This window comes from Spea bombifrons, chromosome 7 (genome assembly GCF_027358695.1).
Source record: "Spea bombifrons isolate aSpeBom1 chromosome 7, aSpeBom1.2.pri, whole genome shotgun sequence".
Classification (NCBI taxonomy): Eukaryota; Metazoa; Chordata; class Amphibia; order Anura; family Pelobatidae; genus Spea; species Spea bombifrons.
Window position 1 is genome coordinate 46,374,284 of NC_071093.1, and position 27,952 is coordinate 46,402,235.

At 53.2% G+C, this 27,952-nt stretch overlaps 3 protein-coding genes across 4 annotated transcripts; 2 read left to right on the top strand and 1 right to left on the bottom strand.

Moving 5' to 3' along the window:
• The first annotated feature begins 960 nt into the window (after positions 1-960).
• FBXL19 (F-box and leucine rich repeat protein 19) lies at positions 961-6,960 on the top strand. Of its 2 annotated transcripts, none has more exons than XM_053470515.1 (11): positions 961-1,560; positions 1,893-2,102; positions 3,116-3,259; positions 3,372-3,458; positions 3,717-3,887; positions 3,987-4,019; positions 4,233-4,870; positions 5,206-5,369; positions 5,697-5,861; positions 5,995-6,213; positions 6,341-6,960. In XM_053470515.1, the coding sequence occupies exons 1-11, from the start codon at positions 1,333-1,335 to the stop codon at positions 6,529-6,531; spliced, it is 2,250 nt and encodes a 749-aa protein (XP_053326490.1). In that variant the 5' UTR covers positions 961-1,332; the 3' UTR covers positions 6,532-6,960. The 2 variants fall into 2 exon arrangements, with proteins under 2 accessions (XP_053326490.1, XP_053326491.1); XM_053470516.1 differs by having other exon boundaries at positions 961-1,544; positions 3,987-4,018; positions 4,229-4,870.
• A 2,588-nt stretch (positions 6,961-9,548) lies between these two features.
• LOC128502288 (cardiotrophin-2-like) lies at positions 9,549-11,360 on the top strand. Its single transcript, XM_053472049.1, has 3 exons — positions 9,549-9,564; positions 10,012-10,145; positions 10,857-11,360. The coding sequence occupies exons 1-3, from the start codon at positions 9,549-9,551 to the stop codon at positions 11,358-11,360; spliced, it is 654 nt and encodes a 217-aa protein (XP_053328024.1).
• A 1,824-nt stretch (positions 11,361-13,184) lies between these two features.
• Positions 13,185-27,751, bottom strand: LOC128502289 (serine protease 53-like). The gene is made up of 14 exons (XM_053472051.1): positions 27,712-27,751; positions 22,416-22,442; positions 22,162-22,324; positions 21,338-21,621; positions 21,031-21,197; positions 20,687-20,930; positions 20,422-20,569; positions 20,059-20,321; positions 19,772-19,938; positions 15,869-16,109; positions 15,510-15,672; positions 15,142-15,407; positions 14,773-14,915; positions 13,185-14,032 (listed from the first exon to the last, which is right to left on the bottom strand). Exons 1-14 carry the CDS (start codon positions 27,749-27,751, stop codon positions 13,490-13,492), a joined length of 2,859 nt encoding a protein of 952 aa, XP_053328026.1. The 3' UTR covers positions 13,185-13,489.
• Between the last annotated feature and the right edge of the window lie 201 nt (positions 27,752-27,952).

Here is a 27,952-nt window from a genome sequence, read left to right on the forward strand (position 1 = left end):
ATTGGAAACTTTGAGGCGGTGTGAGACACGGCCCATGCGCGAAGGACAAGCCTCAAGTTGGGGGACACGTCGGACAGATGACGCGATTAGTCTGCCAGGAGACCCAACATAGAAAAAGAGGCAGAGAACATTCTGCGGGTAAACGTACGCCGAAGTCTCCGGGCCAGGTTTTCTTTTTTGAGGGGCATGTAGAGGTGTGACCACACTGACTCTCCGCCCTTATTCCACCTACTCTCCGCCCAGTTACTGCCTTCTAAAGGCTTTTTGGGGGCTAGCCACACCCATACAAAGAGCCACTTTTGGGTAGCCTATCCTGGGAAGGCAGGTGGGATGTATAACTGAGTAATTGAGCTTATTCACTCCGCATGCTGCAGGGGGCAGCACTTTACCTGCGCTGGGCAGCAAGGTGTGAACATTACATGCGTCCCGGTAATAACTCTATAGAAGCCGCATGATTCAGCAGCGTGTAGACCGGACAAACCCCTTCTGCAGTTAAAGTCATAGAAGTCAATAATAACTTCTGACCAATTGGAGTCCCCAAAACAAGCTGTTATAAAAAAAAAAATAACACCCAACAGTGTTTGTAGTAAAATGGCCCATGTTTATTATAGTTATTTGGAATCATTCATTTGGGGACACTGCATAAAATCAAACTAATTATTATTGGTGTTGCTGAATGATTATTTTTAACAAACCATAAAGACTTCAACGCCCAGCAGCCTTTGCGTCTGACCTGCATCTGCTTTCCTCTTCCTTTTTTTTACTCCCCCAGCTCCAAACTACATTTCCCGACACCCTCTGGGGGAAAACAGCTGTCCGCCATTTTAGTTGTAGTCCATCTTGCTTTCGCTTTCTATCGTCGGTGTGGTAGTAGGAGTCTGCGGGGACTACGCCTCCCAGAACGCTTTGCAGCCAAGGGGGTGGTCGCCCGAGCCTTTCCCACAGGGCGGCCATGTTGGATGTGGTATTGTTATGTATGTGTGTGAGTGTGTATGGGTGAATGTGAAAGGAAGGGAGTGTGGAGGAAGGGGGCAGCTGATTTAGGGCCGTGGGTTTTCACTCTGGGGGCTCCCACAGACTCAGCACACGCTGTGCGTGACAGAGGGGAGCCTGCTGCGCCCTGTGCCCCTTGAAATCAGCCCCTCACAGCCTCAGCGACTGCAAAGCAGGGCTGGGAACATTAGCAACAAGGTGAAAGCTCCATAGGGGAGGCGAGGAGCAGGGCACAGCTCTGGGCTTCACAGGAAAGGGGCATCAGGCTAGCACACCCTACACAGGCTCCCCACCCTCTGTGTGCCCACTACTGCCCCAGGCAGGGGTGTGTGGGCGTGCATGTTACAGAGCTGCTTGAAGTCAGGTGGTGGGTCAGGCTGCAGGGGGCTGGGATCCAGGGCTGCCTTGCACCATGTGGGGGGTGTAGCGGTGGCAGCGTGGGGGGGCACTCGTAAGTTGACCGGCAGAGTACTTGACGCTGCAGAAGGGAATCCGGTTCTGATCATGGTAACGCAGAACCCAAAGCAGACCCCATCGCCAGCGGAGACCAGGTCAGTCCGCGCCGTGGTAGGTGTGTTGGGACTTTACCTCTCTGATGCGCCGGGGCTCTAGAGCGTTGCATGCAGATCATGCTGCAGACGTGCAGCTCGCCGTGGCTTCCTGTTGCCGGGGTTCGCGGTGAGCTGGCCGGGTCTGTCCGTCTGTCCGTGTTGATTAAAGTCCGTGCTTTCCCTCTGTGCTGCGTGTCCGGTGTCCTGATAAGTCGTTGACTTTACTGACGCTCTCGTGCAGGCGTCGCATGTGTGTTTTCGCTGTGTGCATGCGCCAGCCGCACGCCAGCTCTTTGCCCCCCTGTTGCAGGGTTTCTCTTCGCAGTAACACCCCTGCTTTATCTCCAGGAGTGGGCGCAGCTGAGACATCGTGTTGCCCAGTGGGAGATGTCTGGAAAGAGCCTTGGGGGGGCCGCTCGGCGCAGGAGGACGCGCTGTCGGAAGTGTGAGGCGTGCGTGCGCACTGAGTGCGGCGAGTGTCACTTCTGCAAGGACATGAAGAAATTTGGGGGCCCCGGGCGCATGAAACAGTCCTGTCTGAAGCGGCAGTGCACAGCGGTAAGAGGGGTTACCAGATATCGGGGGCCGTAGTGGGCATCAGTTAATGCTTTGTGTGATGGGTTTGTGTTGGATGATGGGGGGTCGGTGGTTTGTGTGTTGGGTTGTGTTGGCGGAGGGGTCGGTGGTTTGTAGGATGGGGGTCGGTGGTTTGTGTGTTGGGGTTGGAGGTGGATGGGGGTCAGTGGTTTGTGTGATGGGGTTGGGTTGGAGGAGGACGGGGGGGTCGGTGGTTTGTGTGTTGGGTTGTGTCGGTGGTTTGTGTGTTGGGTTGGGTTGGAGGTGGATGGGGGTCGGTGGTTTGTAGGATGGTGGTTTGTGTGTTGGGTTGTGTTGGCGGATGGGGGTCGGTGGTTTGTGTGTTGGGTTGTGTTGGCGGAGGGGTCGGTGGTTTGTGTGTTGGGGTTGGGTTGGAGGAGGACGGGGGGGTCGGTGGTTTGTGTGTTGGGGTTGGGTTGGAGGAGGACGGGGGGGTCGGTGGTTTGTGTGTTGGGTTGTGTCGGTGGTTTGTGTGATGGGGTTGGGTTGGAGGTGGATGGGGGTCGGTGGTTTGTAGGCTGGAGGGTCGGTGGTTTGTAGGATGGTGGTTTGTGTGTTGGGTTGTGTTGGCGGAGGGGGTCGGTGGTTTGTAGGATGGGGGTCGGTGGTTTGTGTGTTGGGTTGTGTTGGCGGATGGGGGGTCGGTGGTTTGTGTGTTGGGTTGTGTTGGAGGTGGATGGAGGGCCGGTGGCTTGTAGGATGGGGGTTGGTGGTTTGTGTGTTGGGGTTGGGTTGGCGGATGGGGGTCAGTGGTTTGTAGGATGGTGGTTTGTGTGTTGGGTTGTGTTGGCGGATGGGGGTCGGTGGTTTGTGTGTTGGGTTGTGTTGGCGGAGGGGGTCGGTGGTTTGTAGGATGGTGGTTTGTGTGTTGGGTTGTGTTGGCGGATGGGGGTCGGTGGTTTGTGTGTTGGGTTGTGTTGGCGGTGGGGTCGGTGTTTAGTGACGCGCTGGTAACCGTAACGTTGTCCCGGCAGCCCGTTCTCCCGCACACAGCCGTGTGTCTCCTGTGCGGAGATGCAGGGAAGGAGGACACCGCTCAGGACGAGGAGCAGAAGTTTAACCTGTCGCTCATGGAATGTACGATTTGCAACGAGATCGTCCACCCCGGCTGCATCAAGGTGCGTCCTGCCGCTCTCTCCCTCCATCTTCTGCCCCCCCATTCCGCGTCTCTCCCGTAAGCCGTCTGTCCGGCTCTCCCCCCCTTCATTTCTCTGATGTTTATTTCTGTAGATGGGAAAATCTGAAGCTGTAATAAACACGGAGATCCCCAACTGCTGGGAGTGCCCGAGGTGCAAGCGTGAGGGCCGTACGAGCAAGGTACAGTGTGACGAGTCTTAAATCTGGAGTAGATGCCGGTGCTCCGCACACTTGAGTTTGAGTAACGGCTCTCATCACGAAGCTTTGCTGTCTCTTTAGTGCCTTTGGGCGGCTGTCTATAAATGTTAATCAGGATCTTTGGTGTGAATGGACCCGTAATCGGATCCAGACGGCTGGATTGGTTGACTTTAATGGGTTAATAACAAGGAGGACTAGGTGGCGGTGTTCTCTGTAACGAGGTAGCGTGTCATCCTTTAGGACTCGTTGGACGGTTCTGGAAAGCGGCGTCTGGATAACGGAGAGGACGCCGTCCGGTGGAAATTGACAGACGACCCCGCTCCTGCTAAGAAGAAGCCGACGGAAGATAATTTAGGACAGAAAAGGAAGAAAGAGAAGGATCCGCCAACCGACTCTGCCGTTAAAAAGAAGGTAATCGGTATTTCAGATCACCAATGCCCAGAGCGCTCGGCGACTCTTCTAAAGTCTCGTCTTCTTTTTTTTCTGGCTAAATTTTAATATCTCCTGCAGATGAAGGTGGAGAAAGACAAGAAAGTGAAGAAGGTGAGTGACAGACGTGAAAGACGTGTAACGAGCACCATCTCCCCGCCAAAGCCCCTCGGTTTGAGCGTTCCATGCAGGAGGCGGCAGGGGTGGTAGAAGCCATTACTAATCCTGCTTTTCTTCTGTCTCTCTTGTCCCGTCTTCTCCCCTCTCTCTCCCTCCACTTTCTGTCCCCTTCCTTTTTCCCGCGCTCCGTCCCTTTTCCCCCGGAAGGAGCCGCCGGTCCCGTCAGAACCTGTCCCAGCCTTGGACCGCTCTCACCAGCGCGAGAAGATAGAACGCTTCAAGCAGATGTGCCAGATGTTGGAGCGGGGCCGCAGCACCTCGTCCAGCTCCAGCTCGGACTCCGACTCGGACTCCGACTCCAAGGGTTCCCGGGGGAGCAGTGACACCGGAGAGGGGGGGGAGGGGAGGGATTCACGGCTCAGCTTCAGCACCAGCTCGGAGGATGAAGAGGATGGAGGGCGATCGGCCACCCTCGCTGATGGACACAACGGCGCCAAGAACGGCAAGCAGAAGCCGTCGCGCACCAACTGGAGGGAGAAGGAGAACAGGAAGGCTGGCGGGGCTGGTGCCAGGAAGGGGCCTGGGGGCAGGAATGCAGCGCATGCCATACCCCAGAGCCAGCTTCTGAAGAGGCCGCTCGTCCCCTCGCCTCCCAAGCCAGCCCCCCTTCAGATGGAAAGGCACGTGGTACGGCCGCCCCCCCACAGCCCAGAGCCGGACTCCCTGCCGTTGGACAGTGGGACAGACCACGTAATGCAGAGGGGAGTCTGGCTGTCCGTCTTCAGGCACCTGGGTCAGAAGGAGCTCTGTGTCTGCATGAGGGTGTGCCGGACGTGGAACCGCTGGTGAGAGGGGAGCGCCGGGGCGGGGGCGGGGCGAGCCCCGGCAGGAGGGGTACTGGGCCTTGGTGCAAGGGGTACTCTGGTGAGATATGGCACAGGGGAGCCACCATCCGAGCCATGTTTACCGATCTTTCCGTGGGCCGCGGGTTGCAGGGCGTGCTGGGATTATATAATCTGATTACTTATTTCCTAATCTGTGACGCAGAACCAGTCAGACTTCCTGGAGCGGTTGCGTAACCGGCGCCCGAGTCCCGCGATGGGAGCTGCTCCCGGGAACTGGCCGTGGTGGAAAGCACTGGTTTTAAATGGGACGGTAATCCCTTTCATTTTTGACACAGGTGCTGTGACCGCCGCCTTTGGACATCTATCGACCTGAGCCGTAGGAAATCAATCACACCCCCTATGCTGAGTGGTATTGTCCGCCGGCAACCAATCAGACTAGACCTCAGCTGGACCAACATATCAGAGAAGCAGCTGACCTGGCTAATCCATCGGTTACAGGGTGAGGCGGTGGGGTCCTTTCACAGTTTGGGGTGGCATGGAAATGGGGGTACACTGGTCCAGTTGGTTTGCGAGCGGAAAGGAGTTATGTGATTGGTTGTAGGGGTTTATATCCTGCGCGGGAAGCCTTTGGTGCTGGGCTGGCGTTACTGGTCCTTGGTGTGCCGGTTGTAGGATGACCTCTCTGGCCCCGTCACCTCTCCTGGCCCCGTCACCTCTCTGCCCCCCCCTGTCACTGAGCACCCCGTCATCTCTCTGCCCCCCTTGATGAGCGCCCCGTCATCTCTCTGCCCCCCTCGCTGAGCGCCCCGTTATCTCTCTGCCCCAGGTCTGAAGGAGCTTGTGGTTGCCGGCTGCACGTGGAGCGCGGTGTCCTCTCTCTGCACGACCTCCTTCCCCTGCATGTCTCTGCTGGACATCTCCTGGGTTCAGGGAATGAAAACTTCCCACCTCCGAGAGCTGCTTTCTCCTCCTTCCTCGGACTGCAAAACAGGTAAGTCTTCCCTGCCCCCCCCCACATGCACCCCGGTGCTCGGTGTCGCCCCCTGATGTCTGGGTGAGGTTGGCTGCTCTTTTGTGATGTACACCTTGCGTTATATTGACGCTGCCCCCCCATTGTACGGTAGGGACGTCGGACCCCCGGGGTCGGCTGTCCTCCCTGTCGGAGCTGCGTCTCTGCGGTCTGGAGATGGGAGACTCCGCGCTGCGTCTGCTGCTCCGTTACACTCCGCGGCTCCATCACCTGGACCTCAGTCACTGCGTTCAACTGAGTGACCACGGGATCCACATCCTAACTGCTGCCACCTCCCCGCTCCGAGACAGTCTCACTCATCTGAACCTCACAGGTGAGTGCGCCCCTGACGCCCGCAGCGCTCCCGCTCGCTCTCTTCCTCTGGTCGGTTGTCTGTTTTCCTTGATTTGCTCTTCCTCCTGCCACCGCTCGTCGGCTCACTGCTCTCCCCCTGTTCGTAGGGTGCCACCGCCTGACCGATCAGTCCCTGGCCTTCTTCAAGCGATGCCCCCGGCTGACGCTCGTGGACCTGCGCTCCTGCCGGCTCCTCACGCACGAGGGTTTCCAGCGGCTCCTCCAGGATCCCCCCTCCGAGCCCGACGGGAAGCCCTTCCAATGTGCCGAGGAACAGGTGTTGAGCCGAGAGAGTTAGCGGTGGGGAAGGGGCCCCCGCCACAGCACTACAGCCCCTGGATGGGGCAACTCTACTGTATCTGCCTCCTCTACCTACCTAAGCCTTGCGCGCAGGTTTTGGAAAGGAGGGTGCACTGAAGATCCCGAGTTTAACTGTTGATGTACTAGGGAGGAGCTGCGCCAAACGGCAGCCGCGTTTCGTACGGAAACGGTTAAAAGGGAAAGGAACTTCCTACTAGCTCACGCTGGGGTTTGGGGTCTGGACACCCCTCTATCTTAATGAAAGTGTTCGGGACACCTTACGGTTATTGTGACCTCACTCACCGGGTCCAGAGTGGTCCGTCGGCTAATTCCACCCCCCTCCTACTCTGCTGGTACCCTTAACGGGGCATTTGCTGAAGACGTGCATGCGGGGTAGCGTGCGGCGCCCTTCAGGAGAGGAGGAGGTGGTGGGGGGGGTGAGAGCGTCGTCTCCATACGCTTTCCATCAGCTGACGCGTTCTTAGGGCCTTTATCGTGTTGGTTTGGGGGGTTATCGGGGGGGAAATGCACTGCAGGGTGAGAGCAGGGTCGCTCGCTTATCAGGGTGATGCCCTGCAAGGGTTAACATACAGCATTAAGTCTACAGGAATGTACTGGGATATACTGGGGTGCTGTGGGAGGTACGGCACCCGTATGTCTGTAAGCGTGGGTATTTAACACTCGGTTGGCTGCGGCGGGCGATACTTTGCGGCGCGAGGTGTCTGCAGCCGGCTCACGGGATACTCGCTGCCGGTGTCTTGCGCGGCCGGCGGACGGACTGCTAGCCTTTAGGCCGGTTCTGGGGACGGTTTGAGAATTGTGCAGCTACAAACACGGGGGTCGGAGAGGCCCGGGGGTCTTGCGTAGGGTTTGGGCCGGCTGAGGCTGATGGGAGTTGGAGAGGCCTCGGCTTGCCCAGTCCTGCGGTACATCACGGCGTGGTCCTTCACGTGGCTTGTATCACTCCGCTTGCACGATGGCGCACGTTCCGGGCGCGTTCTCTCCTTCCCCCGGGTTCTTGCCGCAGGGTACTGCGGTTCTTGAATTCATGTTCTGTTATTTTGTCTTTTTTTTTTATTTTATATAAAAGTGTTTTTTTGTAAATTTTCTGTGTCTGAGTCGTTTATAAAGTTCTCTCGAGTTATACGCCTCGGCCTCTGAGCGGCGGTGCCTCGATCTACCTTTCCGATTTCCCCCCTATTACCCGGGTTCTAAAGAGTAACATTCATGCAAATAAGCGGCAAACGTACCGGCAGCGCCTGGAGCTTGTGGGTTGGAGCGCCTCCCGGAGGACGTCTTCTAAACGGCTTTTCACCGCCGTGCGATATTCTATTCTGAACCAGCGCCAAGAAAACAGACCGCCGGCGGCCCCCGTCTCTACCGCTCTAACCACTCAAACCTTAACCAGTCGTTGGCCTCGTCATAGATTCAGGAGCCGTATGTCTATCCCGCGCATGATTAATACCCTCACTGTATTACCCTCTACCACCTCTGCTGGGAGGCTGTTCCACTTATCTACCACCCTCTCAGTAAAGTAAAACTTCCTTCTGTTCCGTCTCAGCCTCTGACTCTCTAGTCTTTAGATTCTCCTCCTGTCCTTTTATTAAATCCCTTTATGTATTTAAATGCCCCCCCCGTCTCCCCCCACATCTTTTCTCTCCTCCGCGCTCCTCGCCGGCTGGAGTGATGAGCGTTACAATTAGCAGACAGTAAAGAGAGCGGATGATGATCGCGGTGATGTCACTGTCCGTGGGAAGGGAATTCCAGCGGAGAGGTGGAGGGATTTGGCACAGTCACCCCGCTGCGCAGGTGCGTCCAATACCCCGGGGGGTGAAGGTGGCATCCCACAGGTGCTGTACATCGCCTCGTCTGCCCCCCCCCGCCTCCGATTCTATCCCTACCTTCTAAAACGCATTGGGCATCAGGTGCCGCGCGGTACCCGTTGGCCGCCGGCGCTGTCTTGACGCCGCCGGCTCCTGGTTGACTTGGCGTAGTTGGAGTTGTAGCCGCGCGGCTGTGTGCCGTGTAGTGGCGGTACTCGGGCTGCGGGGGGGAGACTCGCACGCCAGTGGCATGTTCTTTAATGTGGTCGGGCGGCCGGCGCGCGCGTTGCGCAGACGTTGTCTTTGGCAGCGAGTTGCTCCTGGCTGTCGGGCCGGCAGCGCCAGTATCTGTCTGAATTCCTGACGGGTGACAGAGCCGAAAAATCACAGGATTTCCCCTCTCGCCGTCACCAAACCGCATCCCCTCCCGAGGGACACAAAGAGCTCGCTGTGACGCGGGGAAGCCCACAGCTGCCCAATCCAATTGCCCAAGTGGCCCCGGGGGGCAGGGCAGTGTCTGCGGGCTGTTGTCTAGACCTTGTGTCTGCCGGTGGTACCGCTCTACGGACTGTGTGTGCGATATACGGAGAGCAGCATGCCGCTGCCAGGACGGGCGCGTGCGGACGTGTCATTTACTCTCGGGATATGCCAACTCCCTGGGGGGGAGAGGCGGCCGCTCGCATAATAGCTCTAAGGGGGGTGCCCTGCCAGCTGGTAACCTTACTCCTGGAGTGCCCCATCGCCATGGCACCGTTTCCGTCAGCTCTCCTAAAAGCTCTTAATTGCAGAGAGAGATGACTTAGGCAGCTGTGGGGGGTAACGGGGAGTAACTTGCCACTTCCCTCACTCCCCCCGTTGCCCTTCATTCCATAATTCACCCCTCCGCACACTTTCATTCATTCGCAAGCCCCCCCCATCCATTCATCTTTCCTCCCTCCCGGCATCTCGCCGCAAGCCGGATTCCTGCACCTGTACTTACCCCCCCCGCTCCCTCTCCCTCCCTCTCCATTCGTGTCCCTCCTTCCTCGTGGGTTTCTTAGTAGGAAGGAAGAAGGAATGAAATATCCGAAAGGAGAGGAGGGGGGGGGTGACGCTGGAGATTTCCACATAGCGGACAGACTGGGGGGGGCAGGTATAAAAACATGTCACCTGCGGGGCAGGTTAATCACAGGTACCAGGTGCTGGATGCAGGATGCTGGCTGGGACAGGTGAGTCTCCCGGGGCATCCATCTCACAGAGCGGTCTGGCGGGGAAAGAGTTATTTGCCATCAGTTTTATGAAATGCGTTGGGGCAGGGAATTCCTGAAAGAGCGGCTGATGTGGATTATAACTCCCATTAGTCTCAGGCAGCCTCTCAGCCTTGGGTTTTGCGCATGGTATTTTTTTTGCCGGGGTTTCACTTAGAGCTCCAGCGTCTCGCATGGTGAGAGTTAAAAATTTTACTGATTTACATCTTAAGAAATTTAACACCTCTACCACCTCTGCTGGGTGGCAGCTCGGTTCAGCTGTGTTTTATTCAGAAGAACGTGGGTTTGAGGTGGTCTTATTACTGTTTCAACCTAATTTGCTGTCACCCCTGATATGGGAGTGAAGGAAAGGTGCAGACGGGTGTCAGGGTGCATTTTAATCCCATTACCGGCCTGTCCCGTTTGCAGTTCTCGTGGTGCTGGGTGCCGCACTGTGTCGGGGGCAGGATGCAGTCACTACTACAACTCAGAATATTCTCACACAGATCCAGAACCAGGCTGTCTACCTGCACAACAACGCCACACTGCTGCTGAGTATATACGTGAGTGAGATCCCTCCCCTGCAGAGCATATTGAGGCTACCCCCTCCCCTGCAGAACACCCTGTGGCTGTCCCCTCACCTGCAGAGCAACCTGAGGCTATCCCCTCCCCTGCAGAGCAACCTGAGGCTATCCCCTCCCCTGCAGAGCAACCTGAGGCTATCCCCTCCCCTGCAGAGCACCCGAGGCTATCCCCTCCCCTGCAGAGCAACCTGAGGCTATCCCCTCACCTGCAGAGCACCCTGTGGCTGTCCCCTCCCCTGCAGAGCATCCTGAGGCTATCCCCTCCCCTGCAGAACACCCTGTTGCTTTCCCCTCCCCTGCAGAACACCCCGTGGCTATCCCCTCCCCTGCAGAGCATCCTGAGCCTATCACCCTTCTTAACAGAACACCTCAGTCCCTTCCCTGCACAGCATGCCGTGATCATTCTACTCCCCACGGAGTATCCCACAGCTATTTCCTCCCCTGTAGAAGAATACACGTGTTCCCCCTCGCTGCAGGGAATGCGCTGGGTCTCCCCTCCCTGCACCTCTCACATCTTTGGATTCCCAATGCTCCTGTATGCCGCGTTGTTCTCTCCCGTCGCTGATATTCTGTCTTTTCCTTATTCTTCCTGTTTCTCCCTCGCTTTCTGTTTTGATAAAATGATTCTCTCCCCCTCATTATTATTATTATTCCTCCCCTGTTCTCACCCCCCCTCCTTTTCTATTCCAGTTGAAGTACCAGGGAGCCCCATTCAACAGTTCTGAATTCAGCTTCCCCTCGTGGCAGGAGCCGGGGCTGCCCCCCGCCAGTCTAGGCTTCAAGAAATGGCGGTGCCTTTGCCCCGGGGAGCGGCTTGTGTTGGACAGAGACGCCTTTTCTGCCATCTCCGAATTCTTCCAGCTCGTCCTGGACGACCAGCTCTCCCTGAACCCCCAGGCCAAGGAGCTCCTCCAGATGCTGGACGCGGCTCAGATCTCCTCGGAGGCCGTGCTCAGTAACCTGCTCAGCGCTTTGGACGTTTTGGGCTTCCGACCTTCGCCGGCCCAGCCGGAGTTCTTGAGTTGGGCATCGGCCGGGGCCAAGAGCTTCCAGAAGAAGGTGCGCGGCTACGTGCTGTGCAGGGAGTACAAGGACTGGCTGGCCAGAGTAGCCAACGACATGATGATTCTAAAAGGGACACGCGGGGGGAGAGAGGCCATGGGCCAAGAGAGGAGAGGCCGCTGCCGGTCCTGATGGAGAAGAGTAAAGAGAACAACATAGAAAGGAGAGTCTGGTGGGAGAGAGAGAGACAGAGAGAGAGAGGGAGAGACAGAGAGAGACAGAGAGAGAGAGGGAGAGACAGAGAGAGAGAGACAGAGAGAGAGAGAGGGAGAGGGAGAGACAGAGAGAGGGAGAGACAGAGAGAGGGAGAGACAGAGAGAGAGAGGGAGAGACAGAGAGAGAGGGAGAGACAGAGAGAGAGAGAGACAGAGAGAGAGAGAAAGCGGATAATGAGAGAGAGAGACAGAGAGAGAGAGACAGAGAGAGAGACAGAGAGAGACAGAGAGAGAGAGAGACAGAGAGAGAGAGACAGAGAGAGAGGGAGAGACAGAGAGAGAGAGGGAGAGACAGAGAGAGAGGGAGAGACAGAGGGAGAGACAGAGAGAGAGAGACAGAGAGAGAGGGAGAGACAGAGAGAGAGAGGTCCTCACGGACAGGGAGGACTGCAGTAGTCCCTGGGAGTGATCAGGAGAGACTCGACTGAAGCAGGGGCTAGGGTGATAAGGTAAGGAGAGAAGGGACAGAGGTAGGGGTGATAAGGTAAGGAGAGAAGGGACTGCGGAGGGGGGAGAGAAGGGACTGCGGAGGGGGGAGAGAAGGGACTGTGGACGGGGGGAGAGAAGGGACTGCGGAGGGGGGAGAGAAGGGACTGCGGACGGGTGGAGAGAAGGGACTGTGGACGGGGGGAGAGAAGGGACTGCGGAGGGGGGAGAGAAGGGACTGCGGACGGGTGGAGAGAAGGGACTCTGAGTCTGATAGACGACCGGAGCCCTCAGTGTGAGACGAATCGACCTAAAAATAGCCATAAAGCCGTTTTCCCTTCGGGGAGCCGCGGAGCCGGCGAGTGTGCGAGAGACCGCGATGTTATTCTTTCAGTTTATGAAACACTTAATGAGCGATTATCCCGATGCCGCCTCGCGTGCCGCCTGCCTTAACATCAACTCCGGGGCAGACGCCCAATTCCCTGGCTGTCTGGGGGGCTGGGGGGCGATTGGCGAGGAGCGCGGGGTCCTCACACGCAGGGTTGGCAGGTGGCGCTGTTAGGGGGTCCCCACATCTCATCAATAAGGGGGGTTTATGGGAATTCAGGACGTTTTGGTGCCCGACTCCTTCTGTGTTCAAATATTTCATGAAAAGAAGGGTTTGTTGGCCGATGCCACGTGTGATGTCATCATCCCCGCCCGGTGACGAGACACCAAACCTGAGCTCTGCCATAGATCATTAGTTATGGATTTTTGACATCATGCCCAGGTCTAGCGCCCTGGACTTCCTGTCTCACCAGTGACATCATCGAGGTGTTTCTGAGATTGAAATCCATTTCTGTGGTGGGGTCTGCAGTCTCAGGGGGCCAATCTCTTCCATGACATCTCCTATGTTGCTGGGAGGTCCATGTAAAATTTCCTGATTCTGAGTATTTTTTCTGTATTTATTTATATAATGATAAAAAAAATCCAAGATAAACGGCGTCCCGTTCTTTGGCATAATTAGGAGTCTTAATGGAAGGAGGAGAGCGGGGAGCGTCGGGGGGGGGTACGGGGGGCCGCACATGCACGTCGTGGAGCGGTGCGGGATGCAGCGGGGAGTGTCGGTACAGGATGCTGCGCATGCACATTGGGGATCGGTACAGGATGCTGTGCGGAGCGTCGGGGATCGGTACAGGATGCTGCGCATGCACATTGGGGATCGGTACGGGGGCCGTGTGAAGCGTCGGGGATCGGTACAGGATGCTGTGCGGAGTGTCGTGGATCGGTACAGGATGCTGCGCATGCGCACAGTTATTGGAATGAATTCTGAATTAATAAACAGCATAATTTATTAATATATTAGTATTTTACATCAGTCGACTCTCTTACATCCACAAATTCAGTAACGTAAGACGCGGCTCCTTGGTTGGGGGCCACTCGTGGATAATTCACAGGAAGACCCCAGAGTCAGGCAGCCTCCCCGCCGTCCCAGCCACGGGCTGACACCATCCGGCACACGCAGTCCTGAAGCCACGCCGTCCGTGGTCTGCGATCCGTGGGCTGCGATCCGTATAAACCCCAGCCGGCCGGCAGCGCGGGCTCTGGGGTCTCAGACCGGCCTCCGGCGGGGGTCTCTCGTTACAGAGAATGCCACAGACAAAGGCAAGTGACAAGAAACTGAGTGAAGAAGCGGGGCCACAAAACAGAGGCCAAAGAGACCACGGAAAGTTTTGCCCCAGTGGTATTTGCATTTTGGTTTAGCACAAGAAGGTGAGAAGATGCTGTTAGGTGGGACGGGGGGGGCGCTGTGCTCAGTGCGTTGCTCTCCGGACAGTACCCCTCCGTTGTTGGGTTGGAATTGTATAACGCTGTGCTGGGTGGCCCCCGGGTGCCGAAATCTTGGGGGCTCTCAGTTGTGTGTAGAGTCTCTGCCGCGTTTTCAATCGTGGTGCTGGGAGTAGTCGACGCGTCAATGCGTCCCACGTCGCCTGTAGTCACCGACCACCGACCAAAGTCCCCCTTCGGAATCACCTCTCTGATCCAGGACAGCTTGGAGTTTACGGAAGTATAATTTCCAGGGCACAGACGACCAGTAGAGGTGGGGACCGAGCTGCCAATTCCAAACAGGAACCACGGTCCTCCAGGGTGCGTCTGACACACGAGAGGGGCGCTGGAGTCCTTCTGCGGGGAGTCGGGAAAAACGGTGAGAAGGTGGGAGAAAGAGACTCAAAGACTGGAACTGGGAAGATGGGGCAAATGATCAGGAAGAGACATGGGGCGGGTGATGGGGAGGGTGATGGGGAAGGTGATGGGGGGTGATGGGGAAGGTGATCGGGAGGGTGATGGGGAGGGTGATGGGGGGTGATGGGGAGGGTGATGGGGAGGGTGATGGGGGGTCATGGGCAGGGTGATGGGGGGTGATGGGCAGGGTGATGGGGGTGATGGGGAGGGTGATGGGCAGGGTGATGGGGAAGGTGATGGGGAGGGTGATGGGGAGGGTGATGGGGAGGGTGATGGGGAGGGTGTTGGGGTGGGTGATGGGGAGGGTGTTGGGGAGGGTGATGGGGAGGGTGATGGGGAAGGTGATGGGGAGGGTGTTGGGGAGGGTGTTGTGGAGGGTGATGGGGAGGGTGATGGGGAGGGTGATGGTGATGGAGAAGGTGATGGGGAGGGTGATGGGGAAGGTGATGGGGAGGGTGATGGGGAAGGTGATGGGGAGGGTGATGGGGAAGGTGATGGGGAAGGTGATGGGGAGGGTGATGGGGAGGGTGATGGGGAGCGTGATGGGGAAGGTGATGGGGAGGGTGATGGGGAAGGTGATGGGGAGGGTGATGGGGAGGGTGATGGCAATGGAGATGAGACAGATAACTACTATGGGGGGAAAGAGCAGCTGGAGACCAGGGGCAGTTTCTGTTACGTACGAGGCAGGTAAAGTTGCCCCCTCTCTCCTGCGCAGCACACAGTGGTTTATCGGGGTTTGCTTGAGTCTCGTTCGGGTGCCCCCCACATTTCTCCGTGTCCAGAAGAGACACCGCGAGTTCCCTGAGTGACGAGGATGAGATTTCTGGAGAAGAACAAGAAACAGGAAGTCGGTTACCGCGGGACGAGAGGCCAACAAACCATCCGAAGGAAGCTGCAGGTGGGAAGTGGCTGCCGGATTATTATCTCCAGTAACGTGGACTCCGGCGATGGACGCCCTCGATGGGTCCTTCAACCGGCTCAGCCTCGGGATTCTTCCACCCTTTCCAGGAATAATTAGAACGCGGAAATACATCCGTGGCGGGATTTACCTGAGGGCTCGAGATTACCCCAGCCGGTGACCCAGCACCCGGTGCTTGGGGGCGGCACGTCTTCCGGTGGGAGGCAGATGGGCAGAATGGAGTCGCTGAAGGTGACGCCGTAGTAAACCTCTACCAGGGCCAGGTCGTTCAGTCGTGAGGTTTTCTTGTACTCGGGGTGAGTGACGACCCTTCTGACCCTGCGTGTCACTTCGTGAGGGTTTGCTCCACTCTGGCTCTGCCTCCCCAAGATGATGATGTAATCAGTCGATGACACGCTGCAAGTGAGGAGAGTCATAAAGTGTTAACCGATGGTCCACGGACTGTGTCCCCGAAGAGGGGGCTCCGACACGTGACAGCGTCTCCTCATCGGCTCCTACCTGGACATGCAGTGGGCGGAGGTGAGAACCCAGGTCTCGGCTATGAGAGCCCCAGAACAGGCATGGGAGCCAAACTGCTGCACGCTGACCTGCCACGGCCATGCCCTCTCTGTGGCATTATTATTCGGTGCAGAACCAGGAGATGCCACGGGGTGACCACAACCTACCACAAAAATAACAATAAGTCGAAACACGTCTGGATTTCATTGAAAACGAGGAATACAATTATAATGCTCAGGGTGCCCAGAGTGCCCGAGCTCAGTGGCTTGTTGGGCCATCTATCTCACACAAGGTCACACGAAATCTAGAAGAAAAGCCACGTTTTATCCCCCCTCCGGATTGTCACAGACCCGCCGTACCTCGGGAGCTGTTTTGGGAGCAGCTTTCCATGTCCAGCTCACTAGGGGGCGTCACTTTCTGGAGGTTGAAGAAGGCGTCATTGGCCACCCTCGCAATCCAGTCCTCGTAGGTGTTAATCTGAGTGAACACTCCGGGGAGGGTGGAATTGCCCTTCTCCGAGCACTGCCCCCCAAAACTCCTCAGCCCCACAAGAAACCACGTACTGTTCTCCTGACACACCAGGGGACCCCCGACATCGCTCTGTGAGAGAAGAGTGCAAATCAGGCCACGAATCAACTACACAAACGTACGCTCTAACTCCCTCTCAAAAGCTCCTGTGCACCCTCCTCGTTTGTTTTTTCTGTAAGTCAAATTGTTATGTCATATACTACCTGTTACGTCCTGTCTACCCATTGTACAGCACTACGGAATATGATGGCGCTATATAAAACAATAAATAATCACATACACCACATAATTCTATCATCCTGTAATTCACACCTTCTCCACCAGGCGGCGCTCTCACTCTGTCTCAGGACTCTCATTCTGCAATGATCTATTCTGACCACTAGATGTCACTCCCAGTGATTGCTGTATACTCTCCACGAGATGGCGCCTTCACTCAGCGGAGCATTCATTACCTGCAATAATCTTTTATCACCACTAGATGTCGCTCCTGCACACTCACCCTTACTGAGTGCAGAAACCACGCTGCGCTCATTACCAGCGGGGGGGTATTTAAATAGAACCTCCCGGCAGATCGGCCCCCGTCGGCCCCTCTCGTCTGTAAAAACTCAAACCTTTCGGTTTCACTGGGGGTATTCTCACTGCTCTGCGTGGTCTTTACTCCTCCCCTAGCGCGGTGGTGGACACCAGGGGGGCTGTGTCCTCCCCATTCCCTATCCGCAATGGTACGCGGCAGGGCTGTCCCCTTTCTCCCCTTCTTTTTGCTCTGTGTATTGAGCCTCTGGCGGCTTCTATTCGTCTGCACCCAGACATTAAGGGGGTGCAGGTGGGCGACTCTCCTTACAAGGTTAGTCTCTTCGCTGATGACGTGCTTCTTTCCCTCACCTCTCCCCTGGTGTCCCTGCCAAACCTGTATGCCCTTCTGTCCCGCTTTTCGGCCATCTCGGGCTATAAGATCAATAGTTCTAAATGTGAGGCGTTGAATGTCTCTTTATCTTCCCACACCGTTAAACTTATAGCCTTGAACTTTGATTTTAAGTGGCAGCCTCATCGGCTTTGCTATCTGGGGGTGTACCTGACTGCCCGCCTTCCCGATCTTTATGCCGCTAATTATCTCCCGATGCTGCAGAAACTGAAGGGTGACCTACGTCGATGGCAGCCCTATAGTATCTCCCTACTCGGTAGAGTTTATAGTGTCAAGATGACACTTTTACCTAAGATACTCTACCTCTTCCGTTCGCTCCCTATCCCTCTGGTGCTACGGGACCTGGACCTTCTTCAGGCGGAGATCTTTTGCTTTGTTTGGAGGGGGGCCAGACCGAGATGGCGTCGTGATCACCTCTACCGGTCACGCGTTATGGGGGGCCTGGGGGTCCCTCACCTGCTGTCCTATTTTCATGCTGCTCAGCTGGCGCAATTGGCGCTGGTCCATCTCGGTTCTCAAGCCCCTAGATGGGTTCCCCTCGAGGAGAATCTGTGCCATCTGCCTGACATCTCGGAGGTCTGTTGGTTGGGGGGGAGCGCGCGCCCATCTTGCGCTGCTAGCCCTACCCTGTCCTTTTCCCTCTCTTTATGGGATCGTCTTAAATCGAAACTCAAATTGCTCCACGCGCCGTCTGCCCTTACCCCTCTGTTTCGTAATCCTGCCTTTCCTGCGGGGTTGGAGTTAGCTTCCTTCCGATGGTGGAGATCTCACGGTTTTACGAAGACTGGTCACCTGTATCACCAGGGCTATTTCCACACTGTGCGTACCCTCACTGCTTCTTTTCAGATGCCCCCCGCGGAAACGTTTCGTTTCCTTCAACTTCGTTCTTTTTTGACGGGGCTCAAATTTCCCCGCTCCTTCCCTCCTATGACTCCGTTCGAACGACTGTGTTGGGCTGGGGACAGACGTCCGGGCGCGATTTCGCAGCTCTACACCCACCTTATCACACATGCCTTCTCGGTCACCCCTTCCCATTGTCGTTTATGGGAGGGTGACCTCGGGGTACCTTTGACCCAGCTGGACTGGACAGAAATATACGCTAACACGTTCTCGCTTACCGCTAACACTCTCATTAAGGAGGGCGCGTTCAAGGTGGTTGGTAGGTGGTATCTTCACCCTTCCCGGGTCGCCCGGATCTTCCCGGGCTCCGGGGATGGCTGCACGAGAGGTTGTGGAGAGAGGGGCTCGTATTTCCATATGTGGTGGACGTGCCCTCTGGCCGTGGACATGTGGACCTGGGTCTTTGATCTTCTCAGTGAACTTTTGGGCACACGGGTTGATAGGTGCCCTCTAACGGCTTTGCTTAATAAAGATCATCCTGACCCCCGATTCCCCAGATACACCCAACGTCTCATTCACAGGATATGCGCGGCTGCGCGACTCTCTGTTGCTAAAAATTGGAATACGTGCATCCCTTCCCGACAGCACATCTTAGCTAAAATTTGGCATATCATGCACATGGAAAAACTCACTGCTTACATACACAACACTACTGACAGTTTCCTGAGGGTGTGGACCCCCTGGATGTCTTCTGCTTACGCTGACGGCTCCACGAGGCGGATAGCAGCATTATGAGGTATCATTCTGGTGTGCTGTGTGGTCTCTTTCTTTCCTTTCACCCCCCCCCCTTTTTTTTTTTTTTTTTTTTTTTTTTTTCTCCTGTTTGTTCGTTTGTTTGCCCCCTCTCCTTTCTTCCCCGATTTCCCTCTTCTCCCCTTCCCCTTGTGTTTCCCCCTTTTTCACCTGGTCCCAGTACTGGGATCTTTGCCCACCAGGGCTGTTCCGTCCCCTTTTTTTTTCTTTTTTTTTTCCCACTGCCTGATGGCGTATGGTGCCACGGCCTGGGGTCTCTACCTACGGGTTGGCCCATTCCCTGGGAGGGTTTTCCTTCCCATGAATATTTACACTAACTCATGTTGTGCTTATGTTTACCAGGCATGGTCCTGGATGTAGCTGTCTCTGAGCCTTTTTTTCCTCATGTTGGTTTCCTCCTCACTACCTTAGTTCGGTGAGGCCTGAGACTTTCAGCAACACCAGTGACGTCGCTGTTGCTTTGTGTATGCACTTGTTTTACGTTACATTGGTTAATATCTGACGATGTTTCTGTTATTTGCACGTCATAATCTCACACAAAAAAACGAAAAATGGGCGTCTGGGCGCCGCTTTACTCTGACCTATATGTATTTTCTTTGCATGTTCTGTTATATGCTGTGCCTGGATGCCAATAAAAACCTTTTTAATCGAAAAAAAAAAAACTCAAACCTTAATCAGTCTTGGTCTCGTCTTAGATTCAGGAGCCGGATGTCTATCCCATGCATGTTTAATACCCTCACTGTATTACCCTCTACCACTTCTGCTGGGAGGCTGTTCCACTGCAAAGTCTAATATAATTAAATCTATGTTGCCACAGAAGTTGTGGGCGAACTGGTGTACTGTAGATACCCTAAAAAATATTATGGGATATGTGGGGTATATCATACCAAAGCCGCATAACTCGACTCCTCGAGGGCCGTAAACAGACCAGGAATTTGGTCCTACCTAAAAACAAGTAATTTAATAGTTTTTTTGTTGAGAACTCAGTGCTCAAGCAGGGATATCCAAACACTGGCCTGTTTGTGGCCCTCGGGGACTGGAGTACCACTGTCTTATCCCATACATCCTCCACCAGGGGGAGTTACCCCGCTCTTTCCTCAACGGTCCATTCTATGAAGGTGAATTTATTGCCCCTTCCTATTCCTGAGCCCTCACTGACCAGGCACCGGCTTCCGTTTCCTTCTGGCTCCTGGTAGGAGGCGCAGATCATGCCGGGAAGGATAGACACACTGTGATTGGCTGCACTGGGATGGCTGTAAATGCAGTTACATTGGTTGGGACCAATCAGCTCCAGCTCCACGGCCCTCGGGGGCGTCACATTCCCATCTGAAAGAAAATAGGGGAGGAGAAAATCTTCATCAGAACTTCAGGGTCATCGCAACAGGAAGGGCTTTTAATACAGGGCAGCTGCTATATGCACTCCACGGGGCCCCTGGTGTTACTCACCCCGGTGAGGTCCTTCCCAGCCCGTGTGCCAGCAGGAAGAGCCATAGGCCATGCGGTGGGAGGCCCGGGGGAGGCAGATCGGCTGAGTGAATGGTCCTAGCGGAGCGGGTTGCTGGAGCTGGAGAAGGGCTGCATCCTTGCCGTCCTCTGGGGTTACAAAGGCCCCATGGAGGCTTATCCTCTGCACCATGATCTCACGCTTTACCGGGGTCCCAGGGGCCACAATTACAGACCAGTCTAGAGGGGAGTCTGATGAAAGAGTGCTAAAGGGTGCGTGGAAGAAAAACGGATGATGAGAAGAGGGAAGAGAGAAAAGTCTCATCATGAAAGCCCCCCACACTTGCGGTATTAACCCCATCTCACCCGACGAGGCACTGAGCTGCCGTTATCACCCAAGTGTTAGAGATGAGGGTCCCTCCGCAGACCCGGGCCCCGTCCTTCTGCAGATCCACCTGCCACGGCCAAGCACCCGGAGCATTTGGGTCCACATTAAACTGGGGGACTCCGCAGCCTGAGGAAGGAATCGTTTCGAGATGTTAAAGCATCAGTCCTGTGCCGAGCATGTGGTCCTAGAGGTTTTATCATTCGGGGGCTTTGTGTTCTTCTGGGGTCCGGCGTTAGACTTTACCTGGGTTCCTGGTGCTGAGGAGGTCACTGCAGTCGTCGTTGTCCACGTCGTCGGTCACTGTGATGTTCTGGGGGGCGAAGGAGGCTGGGGTGTCCACTTCGCTCTGGATCCAGTCCTGATAGGACGACACAGCGGTGATCACGATTGGACTGTCCTGGAGGTAACACCCTTTGGAAAAACTGATGACACCCGCGAGGAACCAGACGCCGTCCTCATTACAAACAACGGGGCCCCCGGAGTCCCCCTGACGTCAAGAAAAAGAAGAGGGTAAGGTGGCTTCCTTCTTGTGTCTCTCAGCTATATTACACGTATGATGTCACTCAGTGTTGGATGATGTCACTCACCATGCAAGGCCCCTTTTCTCCATCGCTTTCTGCTGCACACAACATACCCGGCTGCGCAGGGTCGGGCAGCTGTACATTCTCGTGGGAATTGTAGATACAGTTACAGGTTCTCCATCCGATCAGGGTCTGGGGTACTTTCTGCAGTGGCCTAGAGCTGTTAAGGGGCACTGTGGGGGCAGAGAACGGAGTGAGGGGGGTAGGTGTGTGGGGAGCTTCCTTGGAGGGCATGAAACCGGATGAGACAGAATGAAGACCAACATGGAGGTAAGCCCTTCCTACCCCCCCCCGCTTTATTTCTCCCTCTTACCCCCTCTGGGTACATCCTGGAGCCCGGTGGCGTAGCAGGTCCTGCGCAGCTGGAATCTGTGCGTCTTCTCAGGGAGACAGACGGGGGAAATAAAACGAGTGAACGCCACCGGCCGAGACAGCTTCACCAGCGCCAAGTCCTCTCCCTGCAGGAAGTTAGTGTAGTCCTCGTGGATCCGTATGTGAGACGCCGTCACGTTGGCCGCAGAGCTCTCTGGCGCGTCCCCGAGTTTGGAGAAGCCCAGATTCACAGTCCACATCGTGGGGTCCAGTAGAGAGGAGTTCCTAAAGAAGACATGAAGGGGTTAACAACAATACCCTTTTTATAATTCCAATAGTCTTACAGAAAGTTTGTCCTCCGTTGGCCGGGGGAAGCATTTTTTGCTGGCACCAGCTTTTGCGAGCACTTCCTGAGGTGTAGCTCATAATTGCTTCCCCCGTCATACTAAATAACACATCTAGTGATCCGTTTAATCACCAAAATCTATAGGTCAGTAGAGCAGATCTGATTGGATATCTGTGTTGACATGAGCCACATATAGCCCCCCAGAGGGCATAGGGGCAGACGTTAAGTGCTGGGCTCCCCGTCACTCTTTGTATCTGTGGGCAGGAAACACACACTCACGCTAACACTGTACACTAACACACACTCATGCTAACACTAACACCAAATACTAACACACACATTCACACTAACACCACGCATTAACATACACACTGACACTAACACCATATACTAACACATACTCACTCTGACACCACACACTAACAAGCGCACACTCACACTAACACCATGCAGAGTGACTGTCGGCTCCTCGTACTGACCCGTAGAAGCAGTGAGCAGCCGTGATTATCCAGCTGTCGGAGATCAGGCTCCCTCCGCATTGTGGCTGGCCCTGGAAGCTCAGCGTGGCGTGCCACGGCCACTCACCCGGCACCGCGTTGGTCCCCCCAAAAATACGTCTCTGGAGCCCCTGCTTCCCACAATCTGCAGGCAGAGAAAACAGGACAGTGAGCGGTAACCACGGAAACCACGGGCGTCCCGAGCCCCCCCCCCACACCGACGGCCATCCTCTTACCGGCAGCAGATCCCGGGGGCCCAAGCACTGCGGGAGAAACAGAGGAGCGATCAGTACCGGCAGCAAACAATATACATTTACAGCCGACAGGCCTCGCTGCCACGGCAACCACTTCCACACAGAATCAGCCAGCAACGACGGGGTTAATGAGTCAGACGCAAGAGAACCAGTGACTCAGGGGCCACAAATCCCGGGCCATTCCTCACCGAGGCGGCACCTGCATACCTCCCAAGTGTCCCTGTTTAGGAGGGACAGTCCCTCTTTCCAACTCTAATCCATTTATTCATTTTATTGACTTATATATCGCCGTCATACTCCGCAGCGCTGTACAATGTGTGTTATTATTATTTATATATCGCCATCATACTCCGCAGCGCTGTACAATGTGTGTTATTATTATTTATATATCGCCGTCATACTCCGCAGCGCTGTACAATGTGTTATTATTATTTATATATCGCCGTCATACTCCGCAGCGCTGTACAATGTGTGTTATTATTATTTATATATCACCGTCATACTCCGCAGCGCTGTACAATGTGTTATTATTATTATTTATATATCGCCGTCATACTCCGCAGCGCTGTACAATGTGTTATTATTATTTATATATCGCCGTCATACTCCGCAGCGCTGTACAATGTGTTATTATTATTTATATATCGCCGTCATACTCCGCAGCGCTGTACAATGTGTTATTATTATTTATATATCGCTGTCATACTCCGCAGTGCTGTACAATGTGTTATTATTATTATTTATATATCGCCGTCATACTCCGCAGCGCTGTACAATGTGTGTTATTATTATTTATATATCGCCATCATACTCCGCAGCGCTGTACAATGTGTTATTATTATTTATATATCGCCGTCATACTCCGCAGCGCTGTACAATGTGTGTTATTATTATTTATATATCACCGTCATACTCCGCAGCGCTGTACAATGTGTGTTATTATTATTTATATATCACCGTCATACTCCGCAGCGCTGTACAATGTGTGTTATTATTATTTATATATCGCCGTCATACTCCGCAGCGCTGTACAATGTGTTATTATTATTATTTATATATCGCCGTCATACTCCGCAGCGCTGTACAATGTGTGTTGTTATTATTATTTATATATCACCGTCATACTCCGCAGCGCTGTACAATGTGTTATTATTATTATTTATATATCGCCGTCATACTCCGCAGCGCTGTACAATGTGTGTTATTATTATTTATATATCGCCGTCATACTCCGCAGCGCTGTACAATGTGTGTTATTATTATTTATATATCGCCGTCATACTCCGCAGCGCTGTACAATGTGTTATTATTATTTATATATCGCCGTCATACTCCGCAGCGCTGTACAATGTGTTATTATTATTTATATATCGCTGTCATACTCCGCAGCGCTGTACAATGTGTGTTATTATTATTTATATATCACCATCATACTCCGCAGCGCTGTACAATGTGTTATTATTATTTATATATCGCCGTCATACTCCGCAGCGCTGTACAATGTGTGTTATTATTATTTATATATCGCTGTCATACTCCGCAGCGCTGTACAATGTGTTATTATTATTTATATATCGCCGTCATACTCCGCAGTGCTGTACAATGTGTTATTATTATTATTTATATATCGCCGTCATACTCCGCAGCGCTGTACAATGTGTGTTATTATTATTTATATATCGCCGTCATACTCCGCAGCACTGTACAATGTGTGTTATTATTATTTATATATCGCCGCCATACTCCGCAGCGCTGTACAATGTGTGTTATTATTATTTATATATCGCCGTCATACTCCGCAGCGCTGTACAATGTGTTATTATTATTATTTATATATCGCCATCATACTCCGCAGCGCTGTACAATGTGTTATTATTATTTATATATCGCCGTCATACTCCGCAGCGCTGTACAATGTGTTATTATTATTTATATATCGCCGTCATACTCCGCAGCGCTGTACAATGTGTGTTATTTATATATCGCCGTCATACTCCGCAGCGCTGTACAATGTGTGTTATTATTATTTATATATCGCCGTCATACTCTGCAGCGCTGTACAATGTGTGTTATTATTATTTATATATCGCCGTCATACTCCGCAGCGCTGTACAATGTGTGTTATTATTATTTATATATCGCCGTCATACTCCGCAGCGCTGTACAATGTGTGTTATTATTATTTATATATCGCCGTCATACTCCGCAGCGCTGTACAATGTGTGTTATTTATATATCGCCGTCATACTCCGCAGCGCTGTACAATGTGTGTTATTATTATTTATATATCGCCGTCATACTCCGCAGCGCTGTACAATGTGTTATTATTATTATTTATATATCGCCGTCATACTCCGCAGCGCTGTACAATGTGTTATTATTATTATTTATATATCGCCGTCATACTCCGCAGCGCTGTACAATGTGTGTTATTATTATTATTTATATATCGCCATCATACTCCGCAGCGCTGTACAATGTGTGTTATTATTATTTATATATCGCCGTCATACTCCGCAGCGCTGTACAATGTGTGTTATTATTTATATATCGCTGTCATACTCCGCAGTGCTGTACAATGTGTGTTATTATTATTATTTATATATCGCCGCCATACTCCGCAGCGCTGTACAATGTGTGTTATTATTATTTATATATCGCCGTCATACTCCGCAGCGCTGTACAATGTGTGTTATTATTATTATTTATATATCGCCATCATACTCCGCAGCGCTGTACAATGTGTGTTATTATTATTTATATATCGCTGTCATACTCCGCAGCGCTGTACAATGTGTGTTATTATTATTTATATATCGCTGTCATACTCCGCAGCGCTGTACAATGTGTGTTATTATTATTATTTATATATCGCCGTCATACTCCGCAGCGCTGTACAATGTGTGTTATTATTATTTATATATCGCCGTCATACTCCGCAGCGCTGTACAATGTGTTATTATTATTATTTATATATCGCCGCCATACTCTGCAGCGCTGTACAATGTGTTATTATTATTTATATATCGCCGTCATACTCCGCAGCGCTGTACAATGTGTGTTATTATTATTATTTATATATCGCCGTCATACTCTGCAGCGCTGTACAATGTGTGTTATTATTATTTATATATCGCCGTCATACTCCGCAGCGCTGTACAATGTGTGTTATTATTATTATTTATATATCGCCGTCATACTCCGCAGCGCTGTACAATGTGTGTTATTATTATTATTTATATATCGCCGTCATACTCTGCAGCGCTGTACAATGTGTGTTATTATTATTTATATATCGCCGTCATACTCCCCAGCGCTGTACAATGTGTGTTATTATTATTTATATATCGCCGTCATACTCCGCAGCGCTGTACAATGTGTGTTATTATTATTTATATATCGCCGTCATACACCGCAGCGCTGTACAATGTGTGTTATTATTATTTATATATCGCCGTCATACTCCGCAGCGCTGTACAATGTGTTATTATTATTATTTATATATCGCCGTCATACTCCGCAGCGCTGTACAATGTGTTATTATTATTTATATATCGCTGTCATACTCCGCAGCGCTGTACAATGTGTTATTATTATTATTTATATATCACCGTCATACTCCGCAGCGCTGTACAATGTGTTATTATTATTATTTATATATCGCCGTCATACTCCGCAGCGCTGTACAATGTGTGTTATTATTATTTATATATCGCCGTCATACTCCGCAGCGCTGTACAATGTGTGTTATTATTATTTATATATCGCCGTCATACTCCGCAGCGCTGTACAATGTGTGTTATTATTATTATTTATATATCGCCGTCATACTCCGCAGCGCTGTACAATGTGTTATTATTATTATTTATATATCGCTGTCATACTCCGCAGCGCTGTACAATGTGTGTTATTATTATTATTTATATATCGCCGTCATACTCCGCAGCGCTGTACAATGTGTGTTATTATTATTTATATATCGCCGTCATACTCCGCAGCGCTGTACAATGTGTGTTATTATTATTATTTATATATCGCCGTCATACTCCGCAGCGCTGTACAATGTGTTATTATTATTTATATATCGCCGTCATACTCCGCAGCGCTGTACAATGCGTCGCTCCCCCATCACTCCTTGTTACAGGAATCACCAGTCAGTCCCTCATACGGAGCTCCTGCTATGCAGGGATCAGTCAGACCGCCATTCACAGTAAAACAAGAACTTTATTTACAAACACACAGAACTTTATATATAACCTCAATTCAATCAACATTCCTTTACCAGACGTTCTCAACACACCCAGAACCCCAAACCCCATCAGCTCGGGGAGGACACAGGGAATGGATCCGGTACGGGGGTAAGTGATACGATGGGTTTCCCCCGCCTGTGTTTACCCCCCTGTAGTGCGGGGGCCGGCGGGGCAGACAGGGCTGTGCTGGCTGATTAAGAGCCCCAGCCGGGTTACCTGATCGTCTCTTTGAAGGCCGGAGCTGCAGCCACATTCAGTCTCTGGGCCGGTTATAAAATATTACTGGGTCATGTGATCAGAACCGGGACGCTCCATGACCCGGCTAAACCGCACACCAACCCCCGACACTGACCCCCAAAACACCCTCACACAACGAACACTCTGTGCAAACTGCCCCCCGACCCATCGTTCCACAAAAATGTCTGTCTCTGCCCGGGAACAGGAGGTCCGGGGCAACTCATGGCCTGGCTCTGTCACACTCCTCTGTCACTCCTCCATCACTCCTCCGTAACCCCTCCATCACGCCTCCATCACTCCTCTGTCACTCCCCCCATCACTCCTCCGTCACTCCCCCCATCACTCCTCTGTCACTCCTCCATCAATCCCCCCATCACTCCTCCATTACACCCCTATCACTCCCCAATCACTCCTCCCGTCACTCCTCCATCACACCCCCGTCACTCCTCCATCACACCCCCGTCACTCCCCCGCCACTCCCCCATGAGTGTGGTTTGTGTGGCAGAGATGTTTGCTGTCTATGTCACTGTGTGTCAGGCTGAGAGTGATGGGTGTTATTGAGTGATCATCAGTATGTTTGAGTTAGTGGCGGTGTGGCTGAGAGTAGTGTGTGTGCGGCAGTGTGGCAAAGCGTGGTGAGCGTCTTGGTATGAGGTTCTGGTGTGGCGGGGGCATGACGGTGGTAGTGGGGGGCTGGGACCGTGTGACATTAGGGGCCACCGCTCCACCAAAATGGCACCACCGGCATCCCACCCGGTGAGAGGGGCCGGCGGCAGGACCAGGAGACTTACCCACGATCGCCACGCTGAGGATCACAAGGCTTCTCTCCATAATGTCCCCGAATCCTCCTCGGCTGGAGTCGAGCTGATCTCCGGATCTTACTGGATCTCACTCCTGGCAGAGACTGTTGAGTCCTGATCTGGGTTATTCCCTGACCTCTGTCTCTCTGTGCATTTATACAAACCTACCATTAACTCTGTGTCCGCCCCACTCCCACGGAGCGTCACTCGCACCGAGTGTCACTCCCACGGA

What these genes read in the sequence shown, in the direction of transcription:
- LOC128502288 (XM_053472049.1), top strand. An exon ending in CACTGCTGCTGAGTATATAC is followed by an intron (nt 10,146 to 10,856) that starts GTGAGTGAGATC and finishes TTTCTATTCCAG; the next exon opens with TTGAAGTACCAGGGAGCCCC.
- FBXL19 (XM_053470515.1), top strand. Translation starts at nt 1,333, where the DNA reads ATGTTACAGAGCTGCTTGAAGTCAGGTGGTGGGTCAGGCTGCAGGGGG. An exon ending in GCTAATCCATCGGTTACAGG is followed by an intron (nt 5,370 to 5,696) that starts GTGAGGCGGTGG and finishes TCTCTGCCCCAG; the next exon opens with GTCTGAAGGAGCTTGTGGTT. An exon ending in TTCCTCGGACTGCAAAACAG is followed by an intron (nt 5,862 to 5,994) that starts GTAAGTCTTCCC and finishes ATTGTACGGTAG; the next exon opens with GGACGTCGGACCCCCGGGGT.
- LOC128502289 (XM_053472051.1), bottom strand. Translation starts at nt 27,751, where the DNA reads ATGGAGAGAAGCCTTGTGATCCTCAGCGTGGCGATCGTGG. An exon ending in CTGGGAAGGACCTCACCGGG is followed by an intron (nt 19,939 to 20,058) that starts GTGAGTAACACC and finishes ATTTTCTTTCAG; the next exon opens with ATGGGAATGTGACGCCCCCG. An exon ending in GGGTAATCTCGAGCCCTCAG is followed by an intron (nt 14,916 to 15,141) that starts GTAAATCCCGCC and finishes GTTCTTCTCCAG; the next exon opens with AAATCTCATCCTCGTCACTC.